This window comes from Amphiprion ocellaris, chromosome 5 (genome assembly GCF_022539595.1).
Source record: "Amphiprion ocellaris isolate individual 3 ecotype Okinawa chromosome 5, ASM2253959v1, whole genome shotgun sequence".
In the NCBI taxonomy this organism is placed as follows: Eukaryota; Metazoa; Chordata; class Actinopteri; family Pomacentridae; genus Amphiprion; species Amphiprion ocellaris.
The window spans coordinates 14,618,150-14,638,080 of record NC_072770.1 but is presented as its reverse complement, the minus strand read 5'-3'; the positions used below and the strand labels follow the sequence as shown (position 1 = coordinate 14,638,080).

Sequence of the window (19,931 nt, the reverse complement as noted above, 5' to 3'; positions counted from 1 at the left end):
TAGGTAAATAAGTGAACAATGAGAAAAAATATAAAATGCAAATGTCCCATGTAAAGAATGTACAAATGTTAGTGTTTTATATGTAGTGCAAATAGTGTGGAAGAGTAAATAATTAATACTTTCATAGTTTAACCATTTGATTGATAAATAGAAAAATTACAACTAGTATTAAGCGCAGTTTGCAGACAAGTAGGTGCTTGCTAACATTTCTTTATTCAGTATTTTATGCAATTGGAATCATATCTGTTATGTTTGTCCTTTAAGTTAGCTGCGATTTCAAATATTTTTAATATTGTCGACCAATTCCCTCAGAATTGCATGACCCAGATATTTCTTCTTCCATACAGGAAGCACAACATAACAGACTGATCAATGTTTTTTTGACCAAATTACACATAATCCCAGAAATATATCTGGTTTACAGTACATACAGTATATCACATTGTGCTGTAATGCAATATATAAGAGTTTTTGTCATATCCTCATTTAGTATGTGCAGTTAAATGCAAATTTTGAGGTCTTGTACCAAAATGTTTTTATTGAGTCAATCAGTGGATTCAACAGCAATGCTCCCCTCATTTCATCAGACAAGTGAAACAAAAGATAGTTCTATGTGCCCTTTCAGAAATAATATTCATGAATAAATGTAGACTCTACTTAAAATGTCTGTTATTTTATTCCAATGTGACATTACAAACAAATGCTGCAGATCGTTTCAAATTGTCATTCCCACTGGAGGAAGATTGGAGATTCTGAAAAGGCAAACAGGTAAAAACTTTATTTCACAGAACATGCAAAATGTGAATCTATTAGTTGGAAATATTAATATTAGTTTGGACCTTTACATCTTTCTGTCTGAACTTATCACATAAAGGTAATCAAAGTATGAAGCCACTTTTGCATCGTGTCAGCTGCTGAATTCAAATCACACACTTCGACAAAACAAGGAAAATCACTCGAAGACAGCTCAAAAACAGCTTCAGCGATCTCCCCTAGTAGTTGTTTCAGAATCATTTTACAGAAAAGATCAACAAAAAAAGATTGCCAAGAAAATATAGATTTCATGAGCTCCAAATTTGTGCCAAAAGATACCAAACCATCTGTAAACATCTCAAACAAACGGCTCTGGGATGTAACTTGTCATTTTTCTTGAGTACATAGTGAAGCAACCAGTCAGTCTTGAGAGGCTGATCTGGATCGAGAGCGAGACTTGGAGCGGGAGGCCGAGCGCTTCGCTGGGGACTTGGAGTTCTCGCCAAGAGGTGATTTTGAGGCATGTTTCTCATTTCTACTCTTTGAACGGGAGCGCGAGTGGCTTCTAGACTTCTTAATGGAAGATTTCTCCTTGGAACGACTCTGGGATTTACGTTCGGCTTTGACTTTGGATCTGCTCTTTGAGCGTGACTTGCGAGTGTCTGAGTGAGAGCGAGACTTTTTGCTCTTGGAGGGACTTTGAGATTTGCAAGTGTGTGACCGGGACTTCTCTGGAGATTTGGAGTGGGACTTTCTTTTCGATCTGGAGTGAGAGCGGTGCTTGCTGCGAGATCGAGAACTGCAAGAAAAGAAAAACAAGAATTACACATTTAACCTATTAATCATATGAGTTAGTGCATTTCTGATCATCACAAACTTCGGGTGTCTAATCTTTATTCCTTGGATCTGATTTGAGACTTTAGTAAAATTTAAATTAATAGCAGCTGGGTGCTTCATCAACACAAAATTTGCATGAAAGCATCTTCATTAAAAACTGAAAAATCACACTAAGGCTGTGGTCAACCGAAAACAGGTCTTGGTCAACAGAAAACGTACCTACTCTTTAAGCAATCGACTGTTTAAGTGGGGAGAAAAAAGCCTGTATGTTACCATATTACATAAATGTGCTCATCTTGTTAGCAAAAATAAATTAAAAAATAATCATAAATAGCTTGTATTTGCAGCATATGAAATAATTCGGACTGTGATATACAAAAACAACTATCTGCAAAGTTCATAACTGAATTTTTGGCCATCCATTTGAACAAAATGTGGCCACACTAAGGACCGCTTTCATGTGGTGTCATTTAATTTGAAGCTGGTTCCCAGAGAACATTCAGTAAGAGTAATCTTAACATTATACAAGTGAGACCTAGCAGTTCCCATTAACCTAGGTGAGTTCAAACTTTAGAAAATGCACGAGTGTTCACACTGCAAAAAGTAATGGGCTATTTCAGAAATGCTACTGATGTAGTACTTTTCCCTTGTGTGAGAACAGTGAGAATTTGGTTGGATGAGAGCATTTTGACCAACCAGCCGACCTGAAGACGACGACATCATGATGCACAAATTGGACCTCAAGCCCTCAGATGTTTATAAGAGACCCATCTGGTACGTATAAATTCTTGAATAGAAATCTTTGGGGGAAATTTTGTAATACCAAAAATGACAGTCGTAGGACACATGTCCCACTCTGTCCACCCAAAAACCCAACCGACTGCTTTGTAACAGTAAAAGCGGTAAACATCCAGTCAATCGTGTTGTTAAACTAATGCAAGTGCTGTCATAAAACTGCACATGTGTACAGAAAAATACTAACTTGTGAGGAAATTTGATTTTTAAACCTTATCTTTGTCAAAAATTAACAAATTTTTAAACATTAATCACATTTGACTGGTGATTCTAAAGCTGCAGTTTTCACATCTCAGTGATCATTGAGATTGTAGTTATTACTCTCTCCCATTTCTTTTAGATAGAGACCTGGTATTGTTATCCTGAAATAACTGCCTCAGGGTGTTACCAAGATAGCAGCCAAATGGCAAGGCTATGCATAATATTTTCTGAAGATTTACACGTGCCTGCTGCTAAAAAATCTAATCTAAAGCAGTGCAAGTAGCAGTCAAAATAAAAAAGACATGGAACTAAAATGTGAGCTGAGGAGACATGAGATAAATGTGTTTAAAATACACCTGATGAAAGCATGCTGTCATTTGAAGATTAGGGGATGATGCTAGTTTAAATGTCACTTTGAGTGTTACAACTTAAAGCAGCTGAATTATGACTTAAAGTGTAAGCAGCACTGACTGTGAGTGAGATCTGGACCGACTGTGAGAGCTTCTACTTCTTCGGCTGTGAGAGCGCCGTCTGCTCCGAGACCTGTAGGTTCAAAAAGAAGAGTACTTACTGAGTAAAGAAAATAAACACACATTAACCCTCATGTTGTCCTGCGGGTCAAATTGACCCGTTTTAAAGTTTGAAAATGTGGGGAAAAAATATATTTTCACAGTGAAACTTCTGATGTCCACATTTGAAACATTTTTGGGAAATTTTTACACATTTTTTGGTGGAAAAAAGAAATGTTAAAAATGTTTAAGAATATTCACATAAAAATCAACCAAAATTAAGCGAATTTCGCTGGATTTTGGTAGATTTTTTTGTGAATGTTCTTAAATATTAGAAGTTTTACTGAGATATATGTAATCACTTTAGATCATTTTTACGACATTTTTGAAGATTTTTATTCATTTTTTGAAAATATTTACAAGAATTTTCTTGCCAAATTTGGGGGATTTTTCAAAATAAAACCTTTAAGGAATTCTTGGAATTTTCTTCCTGAAGGTTTTGCAAATTTTCAGAAATTTGGGGAATTTTTTTGCTGAATTTTTGGATTTTTTTTCAGACAAAGAAACAGTATTTTTTGGTGCCCGTAAATGAGGACAACAGGAGGGTTAAACACATGGTTACATCTGAATGCTTGCTTACCTGGATCTGCTGCCAGAATATGAGCGCCGGTGTCGAGGTTTGTCTTCCACCAGACGGATCTTCCTTCCATTAATATCAGTGCCGTCTAGTTTTTCCAAAGCTCGTTTCATGTCTGAACGGGATCGAAATTCGATGACGCCCTCGTTGGCTCGTCCTTTATGAGCATCAGCGTAGGTTACTTCACCTGCTTGCCGCATAAAGTCCTGTAAAGACACAAATGTGCCACCAAAAACATTTCTCCCTACAGCCTCCACCATAGACGTGGACTCAATGAGTCACAAAACACACAGTTTTGTAAATAGGATTATTATTTTCCTTCGAATCACATCACAAGCTGTTAACACTGTATGTAATTTTCTACATTTTCAGGCCAAAAATTTGCACATTCCTGCACACTTTAAATACTTAACCTTACTTTTTTACTCTTCTTACCATCCCTCCAATGTGCTACACTTCCTGTTCATGTCTTTTAACAATTACTGTCTATTGACTTGAACACTTTTAAAAAAGTTTCTTTTTCTTCTGAAATTATTTTTTTCTCATCATTGTTTCACCAAATACACCAAAACACCCCATCAAATTCCTTGTATGTAAAAATCTACTTGGCAAAAAAACTCATTCTGATTCTGACAACAATATCAAATAGGTCCTGTTTGAGTTCTGCAACATTAGTCTATTTGCCAAAATGCAAGTCACTATTAAAATAACATCTACTATTGGATTTGAAATAATATCAGTTCATGTACTGAATCATTTCCACGACTGTACATCTCAACAAGCTGCTTCCATATTGCACTACTATCACCTCAATAAGCTGTCATTATCTTGCACTACTGCCAGGGTACATAGGTTGATTTTTAGATATATTATTTATTTTATTTATACTGTATCTGGATAGTTTTTTTAAATATATGGCGAGAGAGAAACGAACTTTTCGGTTCCTCTGTATGTCCTGGATACATAGAGAAATTGACAATAAAAATATTCTATTCTATTCTAAAAATAGTTATTATGAAGTTAAAGAATACACACACTATATAAACACTGTAGAACCTCCAACTACACTTGAATTGATGCTCAGTGATGGACTGAGGACTTTACTATGTAAAACTACAGAAATGACAAAGCTCCAGTCGGAGATATCAGGCATCACAAAGGCGGTTATCAACTTTCTTTGCTAAGTCAGGCTTTCTGCTTCAGACTCTGTGCGTGTCACGAGGAATGTAAATATTTAAGACAGTAAAAACGTTGCTACTGCAAATGATGCAAGAGAGGAATGCTGGTCAAAAACTGTTAATTGCCTGTGAATATATTTATTTTATCGATCAATGCAGCTGATTATTCCTAACTGACAGCTGCACATTAGAGCTGTCAAACTTCATATTTTTAAACATATTATTGTATTAGAGTGCATTTAGGTCTGACGCTGTGCCACAATGCGGGATATGACTTAAATTTTTGGCCAAATCAAAGTGAAATTAATATTTTTGATTGAATATTTGCTGCAATAAAAATAAAAGAATTATCCATTTTATAATATGCGATCCATCAGCTACAGTGTCAACAGGACTTGGCAGCAAATCAGGACCAAACATTCTAATGTATTTATGCGATTTCTGCATCACCAGCTGAATACATGTAGGATTTCCATTGCAGAGCAGCAAATACAGTGTGCCAGACTGGAACTGCACGGCTTAATTCTGTGGGATTGGTAACGTAGAGATCAACAGGTGTGCAAATAAAACATATTCCTTCAGCTGAGAATCGTACCGCTCATAGAGAATCATCAAGCAGCTAAAGGGAATTCCTGCTCAGGCTAGCACCGCAGCATAAGTTATCATGGTGATCTAGCCAGGTTTAAAGATAGGCACCTTCTTGATGCTGAAAGCTCTGATCTTAGGCTCAACATACCTGCTAACCCAGTAAACTGAACTATCAGAGATCACGTCCCACCTTAAGGTCCTGCCAGCTGCACCTGCTGGACAGGTTCTCCACAATGAGGCGGTGCTCAGTGCGTACAGGTGGCCCGTACTTATCTCTGCCGGAGCGATTCCAGCTGCTGTAGCTGCTACCTTCAAAAAAGACAAGGAAATTACCATTTAACTTTTAGCCACATTATTTTAACAAAAGGTGAGGACTCCGAACTGGAATAAATGATCTACAAAATCACTGACACTGGACATCTCTGTGTTTTTTTTATTGTGCCTAAGCCTCTACCTTTACCTATAATACACTAACAACTATCAAGCTTTGCCAGTTCTCAAAGGGAATACAAGGAATTAAAGATGCCAGTGGTGTTTAATCCTGATCCTGTGGGCCCAGGGTCCTGCTGAGTTTTAATATTGCTGTGCACTTAGGGATCACTTAAATTTAGCCTGTAAAAAGACAACAATTAGGAAACCTGCGGCACTCTTCACGCTATGGACCAGGATTAAAAACCGCTTAATTAAGGATGAGACAGCAGTTCCTGTCATTTACCTGTGTTTATTTGTGATTTCTTTCAAGTACAGCAACAACTGCCTTTTCCTTTGACCACAGCTAGACTAAAACTTACAAAGAAGTCATTTTGCTAAAAGTAGCAAGCAACCAGAGACATGATGTATGGTTATGACATTCACTGTACAAAATCTAACACTTGATGATTAAATGGGCTATTTTCAATGTTGGTGGAGAAATTGTTACTATCTTATAGGTGATTCTATGTCTCAATATGCATGAAAATGTGCTGTTTTTGTTGTTAAACATAGCAGTAGTTCCAAAATTCTTTACATCAAACTTTGCTTTACACTAAGTCATGTTAATTACTGTAACCTGAACTACATGTAGGTTTTTCCTCACTTCCTGCTTTGTAGTCTGACTAGCAAAACAATACTCTTCAGTTTTTACTCTATCCATTTGTAACTTAAGACAAAGATGACACCTACCAAAAGCTCTTTATTGTACTAAAGAGTACTGGGAGCCAAAGCAAGGGCTGAAACATGGGTTGGGTTGGTCTTCTGCAAAATGTCTTGCAACAGTAAAACCAACAGGATTCCTCACCATCACCCTGGTCTATTGGAAAAGGATGCTGTCATCATGGCTTCCGGTTATGTCAACCAATGGTCAAAGGGCAAAGGTCACACACACATTGTAAGGGGAAAGCCCAGGCCAAACGGGTCAGGCAGTCATCTTTACCCTCATTGGACTCGGACTCAGCCCGCAGTGGACTCTTTCAAATTGAAACATCAAGCACTTTGTTAATGTTGACTTCAAATTGTATACATCGAAGCTTCACAAGTCTTACCTTGGCTTTAATCAATGTTACTCATGGTATTTTACAAACATCTCTTTTACTGTTGAAAGCTTTGTGTCTACCTGCCATCAGGCAGAATGGACTTGAGCGCTAATGGGAACACGTGTCAAATAAGCATTTTGTGGTGTGACAAGTCACACGAGTACTGCCAGCTTTATTGGAACAAGTACTGATTGTATCAAGAGACAGTGAAAGTAAATATCATCATGTTAGTTAACAGAGACTGATCAGAACCCCGTATTTAAACAATGTTTTGCAATTAGATGTGCTGAACTTACTCCGCCCTCCATAGCCGTATCCATCCCTCCTCGGTCCACGGGCATGCTCAATGACGACGCGCTCCCCACACAGCTCCTTTCCATTCAGTTCATACACAGCATCATCAGCATCCCGCATGTCCTCAAACTCCACAAAGCCATACCTACAAGGAAAACACGTGCAGGAGCCAAAGAAGGAAATGGCAATTCCTTTCATTATGCATTAAGATCTTTTTTGTAAGCAGCTTTATAATGAAAGTGTCTGAAACTGTGGCAAATGCTATTTCTTACATCCTTTCCTGCTTTGAAGACCAGCTGTCTCCAACCTTACCATATTCATTCATTCAACCTTAATTTAAACACTAAGGTATGGAGGCCTCATTTATAATGAGCATCCTAAACAGATAGAATACTTTAATCATCCCTTAACCCTGTTGTTGTCCTGCGGGTCAAAATTGACCCAGTTTAAAGTTTGAAAATGTGGAGAAAAAAAATGTATTTTCACAATGAAACTTCTGATGTCCACATTTTAACATTTTGGGAAATCTTTGAACATTTTTATTGGAAAAAAAGAAATGTTAAAAATGTTTCTTAAGAACATTCACAAATTTTTTTTTGTGAATGTTCTTAAAGAAAATAGAAGTTTTACTGATATATACGCAATCACTTTAGATATTTTTAGGATTTTTTTGGAAGATCGTTACCCATTTTATTGAAAATATTTACAAGATTTTTTTCTTATTCTCAAGTTTTGTGATCATAACATCTCAATGACCACCCCAGATCTAATGTTTCCTTCAGTGAAAATTCAATATCAAAGGTTCACTGAATGCACCAACATTGCCTATGTGCAAGTTAAAGCAGCATTAGATGAACATAGCAGCTCTATGTGACTTCATTAATTGTGAAAAATTACAAATAATCCCTCACATGGATACAAGATTGATCAGGATCTAACACTGTGGGTATTTTACACTGTTTGGCACCTCAGACAGGGGAGCTGTCACACAGAATCACTGTTAGACATTGCAGTTAAATCATTAGTTACACTATGAGTCTAAGCTTGAACACAGCTGGATATCATTTCACCACAATGGTCTGATATATTTACTATTTAGTAGGGAGACTTGGCGGTTTCACAACATATTTGCAGCAGTTAATATGCGTATCTGTGTATTCTCAAAAAACAACCAGAATGGACATTTTCAAGTTGAATTCATAATGGAAGTTTTAATCTACATCAGTTAATTCTAACATTTATTGTAAAATAATAAATCACAGTGTATATAGGAATGTGATTTCTGCTATTTTGTGCATGAAACCATGGTTTTCAGCTGGACTCTGTACTACAACAGCATGATAAAACTCTTGAAACGAAGTTTCTGTTTTGGTTTTTGGGTGCCACCCCAAGATTTTGTGGTCATCTGGCCACACGTCTGGAGACGCCACTGATGAAGTGATTGACAAAAGTTAGTGTTGACATGCCGCAAGTTATGGATCTGTGTGACTACATTAAGGTTTATCTAACTAATTTTATCGTAGCAAGTTATAACTTAGCCTTGCATGCCGAGTGCTTCGCTGGCTGCTAACACTGTTTGTTTGTTTTTTAACCCTGGCACAACCTGAACAGCTATGCTAATGCGAGCGAAGAATATGTTGAAAATTAGCCAAACGTTACGTCTGCCAGCGCCTTTACTGGACAATAATGATAGGATATAGTAAAAAAAATAACCGTTTGTAAACTGTATACACAATAAAAGGCAAAGGCAGGGCGTCTCTAGGGCCCGGCTCAGGACTAACGTTAGGTTAGCACGAAGCTAGTTAGCATGCTGCTACGAAAGATGAGACGATCTTACCCATTTTTCAGGTCTATCTCTAACAATTTGCCATAACCGCTAAAAAATCTCTGAATGTCTTTCTCTCGAACGTGATAGCTAAGCTTGCCGACATACACCCGAGGCATCACGGCAGGTATTTAACGGGACTTTACTAAAAGTTGGGGCACAACTTGGTGTGAGGCACTGAAGGCCTGAGACACCGAAGGCTGCACACTTCCGGCAGAATTATTCACAACAAAAGTGACCAAAAACACCGCTATTAAAACCTCACACGGTATTCTGTACTGTGCATGCAGCGATAATTCTCCTTTAAGATGTCCTCAGACTATTATTTAATTTGTTGAAGTTTAAGAGAAGACCGCAGGCCCTCAAATTCAGCCATAATATACAACTGTGCCAAACTCGTTATGTGCAAGTCAGTCCAATTCTTTTCAAACTTTGTTCAGAGTTGACTTATATAATTGGGAACCAAAATGAAATTCTGTAAAATATTTTGGCTGAATTTTTCAGAATTGCATAATTGCATATGTTTTCAGACCTGGATTTTTTTTTTTTTTTTTTTTTTTTTTTTTTTTTTTGTAATTACACCCTCAAAATAAATAAATGTTTGAAAAGCATGTTAAGGGTCCTATATCTCATGAAATTTGGTGAGAGCTTTAATCCCAGCAGATCCAAATGATTGAATGGCTCCTTTTTTAAAACACTAGTCTTTGAAAATGGAAAACTAAATGAATAAATAAATGTTGGGGATTTTCAAACAAGGGTGATATTGGGGCCCCAGAAAGCTCATGTGGGCGTGTACAGCTATATATAGGGTTGCACCCATGAATACTATTGAGAATAGTCTTTTGTCAACATTTTACCATCTTTTGAGGCCTCTAATATCAGTAGAATTTGATGTGTTGCAAATATGGCAAGCAAAAGTTCTAGTTTATTGCTATATTCACGTCAGAATGAAAATGTGGACTCAGGCGTTGGACTCTGAAAGCTGCTGTGCATAGGAGTCCAGTTACATGTGCAAGATTAAAAGTTGCTTTTGTATTGTCTTTGTGTTTAAATTTCACAAAGAATAAGGATTATTTCACTGAATGTATCTGTAAAGTATTGTATTTTTATATGTTTTTCAAAGTGAGTGCATCATTTAATCAATATTTCATTAATTTCACCTACTTAAGTGTCTTCAACAGGCAGATCGTAACTTTCCATTTGAAAACCAGCCACTGATAGTTGCATGACAGCCATTTAAGTATCTACTTTGTGGAACTTTAATGTAAAATGTCATTATCCAGTGTTTTCTGTTTTGTTTTTGTCACCTATTTTTACAATTAAGCTTAGTAGCCAGGAGTTTTCCCACCATTAATATCAGCATTGACTGTATATTTCTTTCAAGGTTTGAACAATACAGAGCTTCGTGGGCAAGGTATGAATAAATAAGCAAAGTAATGGATTCAGTTTCATGTGTGACACTATTTTAACCACATCTCCTCAACAAATGACAAGGTTGCATTCATCATGAACAATTTAATCTTTATTGACTAAAATTAAAATCAGTTTCGTATTTTTCTTAACAAAAATACTATGAACTCATTAAATTAGCAGTTTCGTGTTTAATGTAATTAGATTACAGTGCGGTGAACCGTGAAGTCATCTTGAAGGTGGCTCTAGTAGATCATTTCTATTGGTTCTGTGAGTGGCTAATACAATGTTGCTACAGTTTGCTGGACTCTGGGACTGGTTTCACTCTCAGGAGACCTTCCTGGGAACATGAGGCAGCCAGAACTCCATCTCTCCTCCATATTCGGCCTTGTACCAGCCCTCTGCTGCTCCCTGTCGGACAAAACACACACGACATGTCAGGCTTAAAGTGGAAATGCATAAAAGGTTTCATCTCAGTCCTGCTTTTGACAGGAAACTTACGGTAAGTGCAGCTTTCAAAAAAGTAATAAATGCAAACACTATCACTCAGATAAAACTCAGTTGGTAAACTTGTAAATCGGTAAAAATACAAAGAAAAAATGGCAATATTTCTTGATAGATACATGCACAAAAGCAGAAACAGAAAAGTTACTTTATAAACAATATTTGCAAAGTAACTGCATTAAAATGAAAAGCAAGCCTCTGTCAAAGCATCTATATACACGTACATCAGCAACCATGGCACTGTGTAATTACATATATAATTTCTTTTTCTTTTTTCACGTATGTAGCACATGTATGTTCATCATAGGCAAATACTGATTGTAGCCATTTTGTCATAAGGTCTGATATTGCCTTCACTGCACAGAATGTAAAGACTGGCCACCCCACACAACTAATGCACATGCTCATTGTAACTACACAGTAACTGGCTATTTGCTGACTCTTGAAGTCTGTAGAGATGAAACCTGCTCTGAATAACAAACTGCTGAACAATGAAACACTGACCCAGAAACTGCAGCCGAAAGAAACTAAAGCCTGGAAGACACACAAGTGTATCACGTTATCCTGTGAAACTGGAAATCGTGTTTATCTTGTGAAGTTTATCTACATTAAAAAACATGTCAGCAACCGTTCTAGATTTTTTCCTCAACAGGGTGCTACATAAAAAAAGCTAATTATGCTTTATGAGATTTCTCAAGTATTTCTAAAGGGTCATCCTAATGACGGCGATTTGCTAAAAATAAAAATCAAAAAAAAAAATTAACCAAATGTTGAGCCATTCGAATGCAAGTAATGGTCTCATCCTGGTCACCCTTATAATCACTGTCTGGCTCTTCATTTAAAATACGAGCCAGAGTTTGATTCAAAATACTTAGTCTGACACAAGGACTGTAGACTGCCATGACAACAAACTCTGAGAATACAATTTTCAAGTCTTGCCACAGATCATGCAGTAAGGCTGGCCTGCAAGTTTTTTTCTGTGATTTAGCCACTTTAATGACAGTGCTTTCTTCCTTCCCTGCTTGCTAATGTGCCGCCAAAACAATTTTACCACCAGTATTTTGAGGGGACACTGTTGCTGCATCCCGGGCTTATCGCCGACCAATAGAGAAATGATTGGTTTGAAAAAATACAAACACGCCAGAACATTCTTCTCCTATAAAAGGATGATAATGGGGTCCAGGCAGTTATGGCTCTCCAAGACTACAAAATACCCAACATTTATGGTTGGCTGCAGTGTTCCACATTTGGAGTTGTGAACCAGTCTTTCCACTCAGTAGTGAGGAAGTGCGACCAAATGCTGCAGTGCGATACTTTCCTTGGAAAAAAATAAATGTGAAAAATTGTCCTCCCCTTAGTATCTTCACCATCACTTCTCAGTTATCTGAAAATTAATCAATGGGAGGTTTAATTTGCAGTACAGAGAAAAGACAGAGCACAACTGGCTGTGGCCTGGAAGTCCTTGTAGACAGCTGACAGTGAAGTCGTGTAAATGGAAAAGAAAATCAACAAGAGTGCCACTTCTTCACTTTTTTCCCTGTTGTCTGCCCCACAATTTGCCTTGTCGCATTCAGTAATAAAGTAGCGCATCAAAGAAAAGAAACGCCAAGTCCAGTGTTGCTATGTGGTGTTCAGCTAAAATATACAGACTCTGGGAAACATGCAGTTTTGTAATACAGTGGAACACAAAGCTTCAAGATTCAGGTTATGGAAAGGTCATGCAGTGGAAGCAAGCCTAATTGTGCAAGCAGTACTCAGTATAATACCTGCATATCTCTGTGCAATACCACACTATTAATTACAAATGTATGCTTAAATTTTATATGCTTATACTGTCTCCACTTATGTTTATATTTTCAGGACACGTTTCCACTGCTTTTTAAATATTTTGTACCATTTCTATTTCTAAGATTTTAAATGGAGCAGCTGTAACGCAAGCAATTTCTCCTCGGGGATCAATAAAGCATTTCTGATTCAGATTTGTGAATAAACCGAGTACAGCACACGAGACGTGAGCAACATACTGACCTGCCCATGAGCTCTCACACTCGTACAGCATCCACTCGTCACTGCAAAACGTGCTGTGAAACCACATGGCGTGGTCCAGGGAGGCAGCAAACTGGGCCCTGTAGTTGGGATAAGGCTGCATCGCTGTGCCCAGCAGCGCAAAGTCTGACACGTAAGCAGCAACGCAGCAGTGCAGCTTCATGTTGCCTTCACCTACAAAAACACACAAATAAAATGCATCAAGAAATGTAATGTTTTGCTTACATAACTCATCTTCAGGATTTGCCAAAAGCAGAGTCTTTCAATATCTTCTAACCATTATTTAATCTCAAGAAAGCAGCCAATAGCGAGCTTAGTTTATAATTCAAGCTCCTTAATCACACATTGTATTATATCACTGCTATTCTGCATGCTGCATGTGCATTTGTTAGGATAAGTGCTTCTCACCTATATATCCTCGAGCTCGGCCCCAGAACAGCCTCCTCGGTTCTGAAGGCGTAAATCTGTAAAAGTGTGCTGGGCTGACTGGTTTTATCTCAATGGGAACCTCATTCGCCAACAGTTTGTTGAGGCCTTTCTTCGCGTCCTCTGCCAGGTCTGGTTTACTGCAATACAACACATATTTATAAAGACCACCATTGATTATATCTGGCTTGTTGAGGACCCTATTCTGCAAGGTACTTAAGGGACACTTACTGCAAATATAACTGTACAATATAGCATAAATAACCATGTTTGATGTTAATGGAACTCCTCCAGACAGCAGATGTACGCAGAGCAAAAATATAAAGGCAGCATGCAAATGGTTTTCTTTTCTGACTTGGACAAAAAGTGAAAAACGTAATTTCTATTATTCAGCCATATGTTGCCATATGTTAAAAACAGTGGATGGAATGCTACATGCTGTGTTTATATTTTTTTCAGGATATGTACAGTATGGTCTTTGTTTTGTGTTCATTTGTAGACCTACTCTGACTACACACTTGGATTATAACTGGAGTCAGTTTAACTGAAACTACACTCAAGTCAAAGCCACAAAATAGCACTGAAGCACAGACAGGATTTACATTCTTCATGTCGTCTCATACAAAGAGTTAGGACCTTTGACTCTTCACTTCGGTCTTTTAATTTTTGAGTGAACTACTGTCAAAAAAACACAATTCCAAAGAAAATGTGAACAGTATACTTAACTGGGGCACTGTTTGTAGAAAGCTAAACCACTGCTGTCATTGGTTTGAGCACCATAAATGAAACTGAATTCTCTTCCATTTTAATGGGTTGATAACAGAAATGTAAGAAACTTTGCATGCTCTATAGAAAAAAACTAAAATTTCTTCTACTGTTTTTCTACCATAACAGGTAATTCGGAAAGCATGTACCGTGCGACTGCTCTGTGTTTTTGTGTTAGTCTAATGTCCTGACAAATAACACGAACATGTCACTATCTAAATTAAATGTCATTCTACCTGAGATGAAGGCGAATAAGCTCCTCTACAGTGAGGAGGTCTTCAGGCGGAGGGACTGACGGCATGGTGAACTGGTGCTCCAGGGGGCTGGGCTGCAGCTTTTGGAAGGATGCTTGGCAGATCAGTATAGGCTGTCCGTGCTGGACGGCCTTCACAGAGCGCACTGTGAAGCTACGACCGTCTCTGGTGCGGTCAACCTGGTACAGCACCGGGACCTTAGGATCCCCTGAAAAACACCCAAAACAGTAACTTGCAATTTATAGAAGACGGTAGGAATCACAGAAACAGTAATAATGGATTTCATGAATAGCCTACTGTACAATAAAAACAAGCATCAATAAATTTAGGTTTTTTTCTGGCTCAGAATGGGCATTTGGAGGTGACTTATTATGTGTTAAATTAAAATCTGATCAAGAAAACTGTTTGAAATGCTGCCTCTCTGGCTGTTTACTGTTGCGCCTACAGCACATGGAACAAAGATGCTGTTAACATCATTAGTCACACATGTTCTTCTCCTACTAAAAGAAGTCTCCATGTAAATGCATTAATTTAAGTGATTATGAGAGTAATATGTTTCTTCACTCGTGCGATCGGTTCGTCTTACCTGCTCGTACAAAGTAGCAGTGGAGTGAGTGGGCATAGAAATTGTCACTGACAGATTTGGCAGCAGCCACAAGGGCCTGGCCGATTATTTGACCTCCAAACAAACGCTGAGTACGAGGCACCCAGTGGTGCGTCCCTCTGGGGAAAGTTAGAGAAACCACTCAAACGAACAGTCAGCTGCTGTTTTAATAGGTACACCTCACTAAGGGTAAAACAGTCAAATACAGCCACAATTACTACTGTTACGATAGATAATATGTGCAGTTTCAGAGATTCAGCCTACGTTTATTGATATAAATGAGTGAACTGGTAATAGAAGATGTTGTCAGTATGTCTTACATTACAGACAGAACAGGTCGGTGAACAATTTTGAACATACTGAGAAGTTAAATATTTATTGTTAAGTGCACCAACTGCACATGTTGATTACAAACAGTTTGTGTTCATTATTCCTCCACAGTCGAACACCTTCGGTGCATTACATGTTGCAGACTGCTGACAAATTTAAGGAAAAACCACCATGAAGTGCTTTAGTAAAATGTTGGATGACCACGTTACCAGAACAGGTTAATTAGCACTGATTATCCAAACAGAACACAGCCATGAAATTCCATTGGATTCATTAAATTTGTCACTGAATGTTTTTACAATTGTCTTTCCTTAGCAACACGTCATAGTTTAGTGGCTACCATAACATGACATAAAGCTGCATTGCAATCTTGCTACACTGGTGCATTTAAACTTAAACAATGTATTCTGTTATTTATTCTGTTTTGGAGGGTTTAAATGATGCAGCTACAGCCACTCATTACAGGTACAATGTGCTCCAAAGCTGCCAGTATTCTATGTCAGTACAATGATACCATAATTCTATAATGGTTTGTTTCTATTTTTATATTCTTAGTAAATTTACTGTCCAACTGTCATTGTATTCTCTTCTACGCTTTGTTTATTTACTTATTCACTATTGTTATTATTTGTAGCCTGTGTGTTTATACCTCCAATTTTCTTTTACTATTTTCATTACATTATTCCACTTTTTCCTTCCCTTACTTGGATGTGGCATTTTATTATTATATCTGGTGTAGTTGTACTAATTTATGTTGAGAATCTTTTACTGATTGACCGGTGTTCAAGATTAACTGGTGTTCCGATCAACTGGTGATATTCAGTGAGCGAGGCAGCTGTTGCAACGGCAATCCATAGCATAGGTGACTGTACCGATGCCTGTTCAAAACACACAGACGTCAATAAACTGTTCCGAAATGTTCTTGTCAGCTTTAACCTTGTCGTTACTGCTCTGTTTGGACTCACGGCTGTTCAGTCTACCAGTAAAATACTCGGTTTAATGAGGACTTCCACCTAACTGAGTGAAAACATCGCTTCGCTGCAGTGGAATGTGACGATCTGCACCAGATTAACTGGTGACAGTCTGTGGCTTCAGTCCGACGGTCAGACAGAAACAGCAAGAGAAGTACTACTACCGTTTTTAAAGATTACTGCGATAAACCAGTTGTACCTGAGTTGTTCTACTTTTAAACACATTTTAAGTAAAACAATGCCATTATATTAAACCATCTGACCACATTCTAACGAGAGATTTCACATTCCTGCCTTCAGGACGTCGATATGCTTCATCTATTTCCCCCCCCGTTATTCAGGATTTATTTATTTTACTGGGACATTGCAAGTTAATCAACATTGTATTCCAGGGAATCAATGCATTATAAATTCAGTGCATTGATTTTATAGAATACAAAATTAAAGGTATTTTTATTTCTAAAGACATAGAACAATAATAGAACGAGGATATTTATGCTACAAAACCTTAATGAGCACACTCCTGAACTATATAGCTAGCTGCTGTTTCAAACAAGATCTCACAACTCAAGACATGTGAAACAATAAAATAAGAATGAATAAAAACAGACCAAATAAGATCATCTTGCTGAACTGTTCCATGCTAAGTTCCATCTGCAGATTCCCTCTCAGACTAAAAACCACCTCTACACTGAGCACCTTTACACTTATATGACTACCAATAGCTGTGAATAAATGTTCATTTTTGGGGGTTTTTTGGCCTTTTTTTGGCTTTATTTGACAGGTTAGTAGAGAGACAGACAGAAATGTAGGGAGAAAACTTGCAGCAAAAAGCCCTGCGCTGGAGTTGAACCCAGGCCGCTGCATTGGGTTCACCTTCCTGTTAATAGATCACCTGTTCAGCCAGCTGAGTTATTAGACAGCCCCAGTACATGAGTTTTACCAAAAGGAATTGCTGTCTTTCCTCAATGACATGTCAGTTTAGAGTAGTACGACACAACAAAGTTCTGCTGCTGGTTTCAACATGAATGTCCCTTGAATTTTGCTAAATTGCTGCATTTCAAATTCAATACGTTAACTACTGCTGGACTGTTTTGGTAAAATTTTGACGTCTGTGTATTTAAATAAGACAGTGTCGCTATAATGTGATCTAAACCTGCCAAATCTGTTTCAATATATTGATGTTATACTGCAACACTTCAGCATTCTGTTTTCACACGGTTTGGTGAACTTCTTGTTAAATAACGTTCACACCGTGTCCTGGTCTCCTGTCTGCTGCTTGAACAGGTAATAACAGGAATCAGTGATCGCAGCTCCACTGGTCCCAATCGCGTTGAGGTAGTTTTTCTTTCATGTAGCCCGACAGCGCATGACCTTTAAAATGAGAACGCCTCTTATTTCCAGATATTTTGTCAAGACAGAAATGGATAGAACAGCACAAATCTCATTTTATAGACGAAGTTGTCCCATTGTTTATTTCCTGGTCAGTAGGTAAGGGGTCCTGAAAAGCCACGCCTACGAAACGTCTGTCTCAGAAACGCCGCTATCACCAGTTAATCGGAACACCAGTTAATCTTTAACACCGGCTCTCGGTTGGTCAATTTCCTTCCTGAATATCTTTCTATACTTTTATTCCCTGTCTGTAACGCACTTTGTAAACTCTTCAAACTGGGCTACATAAATAAACTTATCTTATCCAGACAGCAGACCACGTTTACTTCCTGGTTAGTGGACGTTAGTGTCACCAGTTAGTCCGACACACTAGAGAATTCGTAACACGGTGTCACACTTCAGCCGGTTACCTGTACAAGTCAACGTCGAGCTTCTCCAGGTTTAAAACGCTGGTGACGAGGACGCTTTTGAGGTCTTGGGTGTCCTGAGATGCGAGAGTCTTCAGGTTTTCATCTTCAAGTGATTTTTGAGGCTCAGTGACCCCTACATGTCCAGAGTTAGGAGTTAAACCGCTGGTGCTGCGGCTATCACCAACTTCTCCACCCGCCATGTTTGTTTAGTAGCTTCTTCCGTGTTGTTTAATAGCGGATTGCTATCAAATGTTCCACCCACTGGTGGGAGGAAATACATAAATTCTTAGACTTGGATGACTTTATTAATCCCCGGAGGGAAATTAAGTTGCTATAGTAGCATGGATATTCAATAAAGGAGTAAGCAATAGGACAGCACAGAATATTAGGGTAAAAAGTGAAGATAAAATAAAGAGAAATACAGAATATACAAGAGTGACAGTATATACAGAAATGTGCGAATGGCATAAGAAGATGCAAATGAGTCTACAGATATAATGAATGACATTTAGAAAGTAAAGTGTCCAGTAAGTAAAGTGGTTTAATCAGCAGGTAAAGTGATACAGTCCTTTTGTGATCTGACCAGACGCAGATGCATTGGAAGAGTGTTATTGCTGTAGGGAGGAATGACCTCCTGTACCGTTCCTTGGAGCATTGAGGTTGTATCAGTCTGTTGCTGAACCTGCTCCTTAGATTGTCCACAGTTTTATGGAGGGGGTGGGAGGTGTTGTCCATGATGGCCAGCAGTTTGGTCAGCATCTGTGCTCCACCACCTCCTCCAGGGTGACCAACTGACAGCCAACAACAGACTGGGCTTTCCTAATCTGTATGTTCAGTCTGTTGGTACCCGTCACCTTGATGCCTGCACCCCAGCACACCACAGCAAAGAAGATGGCGCTTGCCACCATAGACTGATATAACATCAGGAGCATGTAGTTACATACATTGAAGGACCTGAGCCTCCTAAGGAAGTAGAGACGGTTCAGGCCATTCTTGCACACAGCCTTAGTGTTTGTAGACCACTTCAGCTTGTTGCCCAGACTCACTCCCAGGTCCTTATGAGTTTGGACAATCTCCACATCAATCCCATTGATGCAGACAGGAGAGGGTGGGGACTCGTCGGACTGAAGTCCACCACCATCTCTTTGGTCTTCATCACATTCAGCTGCAGGTGGTTCTCGATGCACCATCGTACAAATTGACCCACCGGGTTCCAGCATTCATCCTTCCTTCCTTTCGCCACACAATCTACTATGGTCATGTCATCTGAGAATTTCTGCAAGTGACAATTCAAAGTGAAATCTTGTCTCATTTTTCATAACTGAACACTCACTTTCCTAGTTTCCAGCAAATGTATTCTACAATTGCAAAATGACAAAAATCAACTCTTCCAGCAAAACATTTTCAACATAGTTTTTACCAATGCAACTATGTCTTTTAACACTGTTTTATTTTATAGCTCTTCCAGTGCAACTGAATGTACAAGATCAGGAAGACCAGATCGCATCACAACACCTGGTACAGTCTCTCGCAACATCACGCATAGACTACTGTAACTCCTTACTGGCAGGCATGGTCAAACCTCTGCAGATGATCCAGAAAGCAGCAGCGGATCTGGTTTTCAACTAGCCAAAAACAGCACATCACCCCTGCTGTTCAGAGTCACAAGCTTCCTGTTGATGCCCATATAA

The 19,931-nt window shown here is 38.4% G+C and overlaps 2 protein-coding genes across 2 annotated transcripts; both read right to left on the bottom strand.

The window, feature by feature from the left end:
• Positions 1-518: 518 nt before the first annotated feature.
• LOC111562661 (serine/arginine-rich splicing factor 6-like) lies at positions 519-9,491 on the bottom strand. The gene is made up of 6 exons (XM_023261318.3): positions 9,141-9,491; positions 7,306-7,448; positions 5,689-5,807; positions 3,736-3,938; positions 3,058-3,129; positions 519-1,552 (listed from the first exon to the last, which is right to left on the bottom strand). The coding sequence occupies exons 1-6, from the start codon at positions 9,245-9,247 to the stop codon at positions 1,174-1,176; spliced, it is 1,023 nt and encodes a 340-aa protein (XP_023117086.1). The 5' UTR covers positions 9,248-9,491; the 3' UTR covers positions 519-1,173.
• Positions 9,492-10,632: 1,141 nt separating this feature from the next.
• acot8 (acyl-CoA thioesterase 8) lies at positions 10,633-18,479 on the bottom strand. Its single transcript, XM_023261325.3, has 6 exons — positions 18,241-18,479; positions 15,120-15,256; positions 14,516-14,741; positions 13,497-13,654; positions 13,071-13,262; positions 10,633-10,949 (listed from the first exon to the last, which is right to left on the bottom strand). Exons 1-6 carry the CDS (start codon positions 18,438-18,440, stop codon positions 10,831-10,833), a joined length of 1,032 nt encoding a protein of 343 aa, XP_023117093.2. The 5' UTR covers positions 18,441-18,479; the 3' UTR covers positions 10,633-10,830.
• Positions 18,480-19,931: the final 1,452 nt, after the last annotated feature.

Coding starts and splice junctions, on each gene's coding strand:
- acot8 (XM_023261325.3), bottom strand. CDS start 18,440: ATGGCGGGTGGAGAAGTTGGTGATAGCCGCAGCACCAGCGGTTTAACT. Junction 13,655..14,515: donor CTTATTCGCCTTCATCTCAG/GTAGAATGACAT, acceptor GTTGTATTGCAG/TAAACCAGACCTGGCAGAGG. Junction 13,263..13,496: donor CCGAGCTCGAGGATATATAG/GTGAGAAGCACT, acceptor GTGTTTTTGTAG/GTGAAGGCAACATGAAGCTG.
- LOC111562661 (XM_023261318.3), bottom strand. CDS start 9,247: ATGCCTCGGGTGTATGTCGGCAAGCTTAGCTATCACGTTCGAGAGAAA. Junction 3,939..5,688: donor GCAGCTGGCAGGACCTTAAG/GTGGGACGTGAT, acceptor GTGTCTTTACAG/GACTTTATGCGGCAAGCAGG. Junction 1,553..3,057: donor CGGTCCAGATCTCACTCACA/GTCAGTGCTGCT, acceptor CTTTTCTTGCAG/TTCTCGATCTCGCAGCAAGC.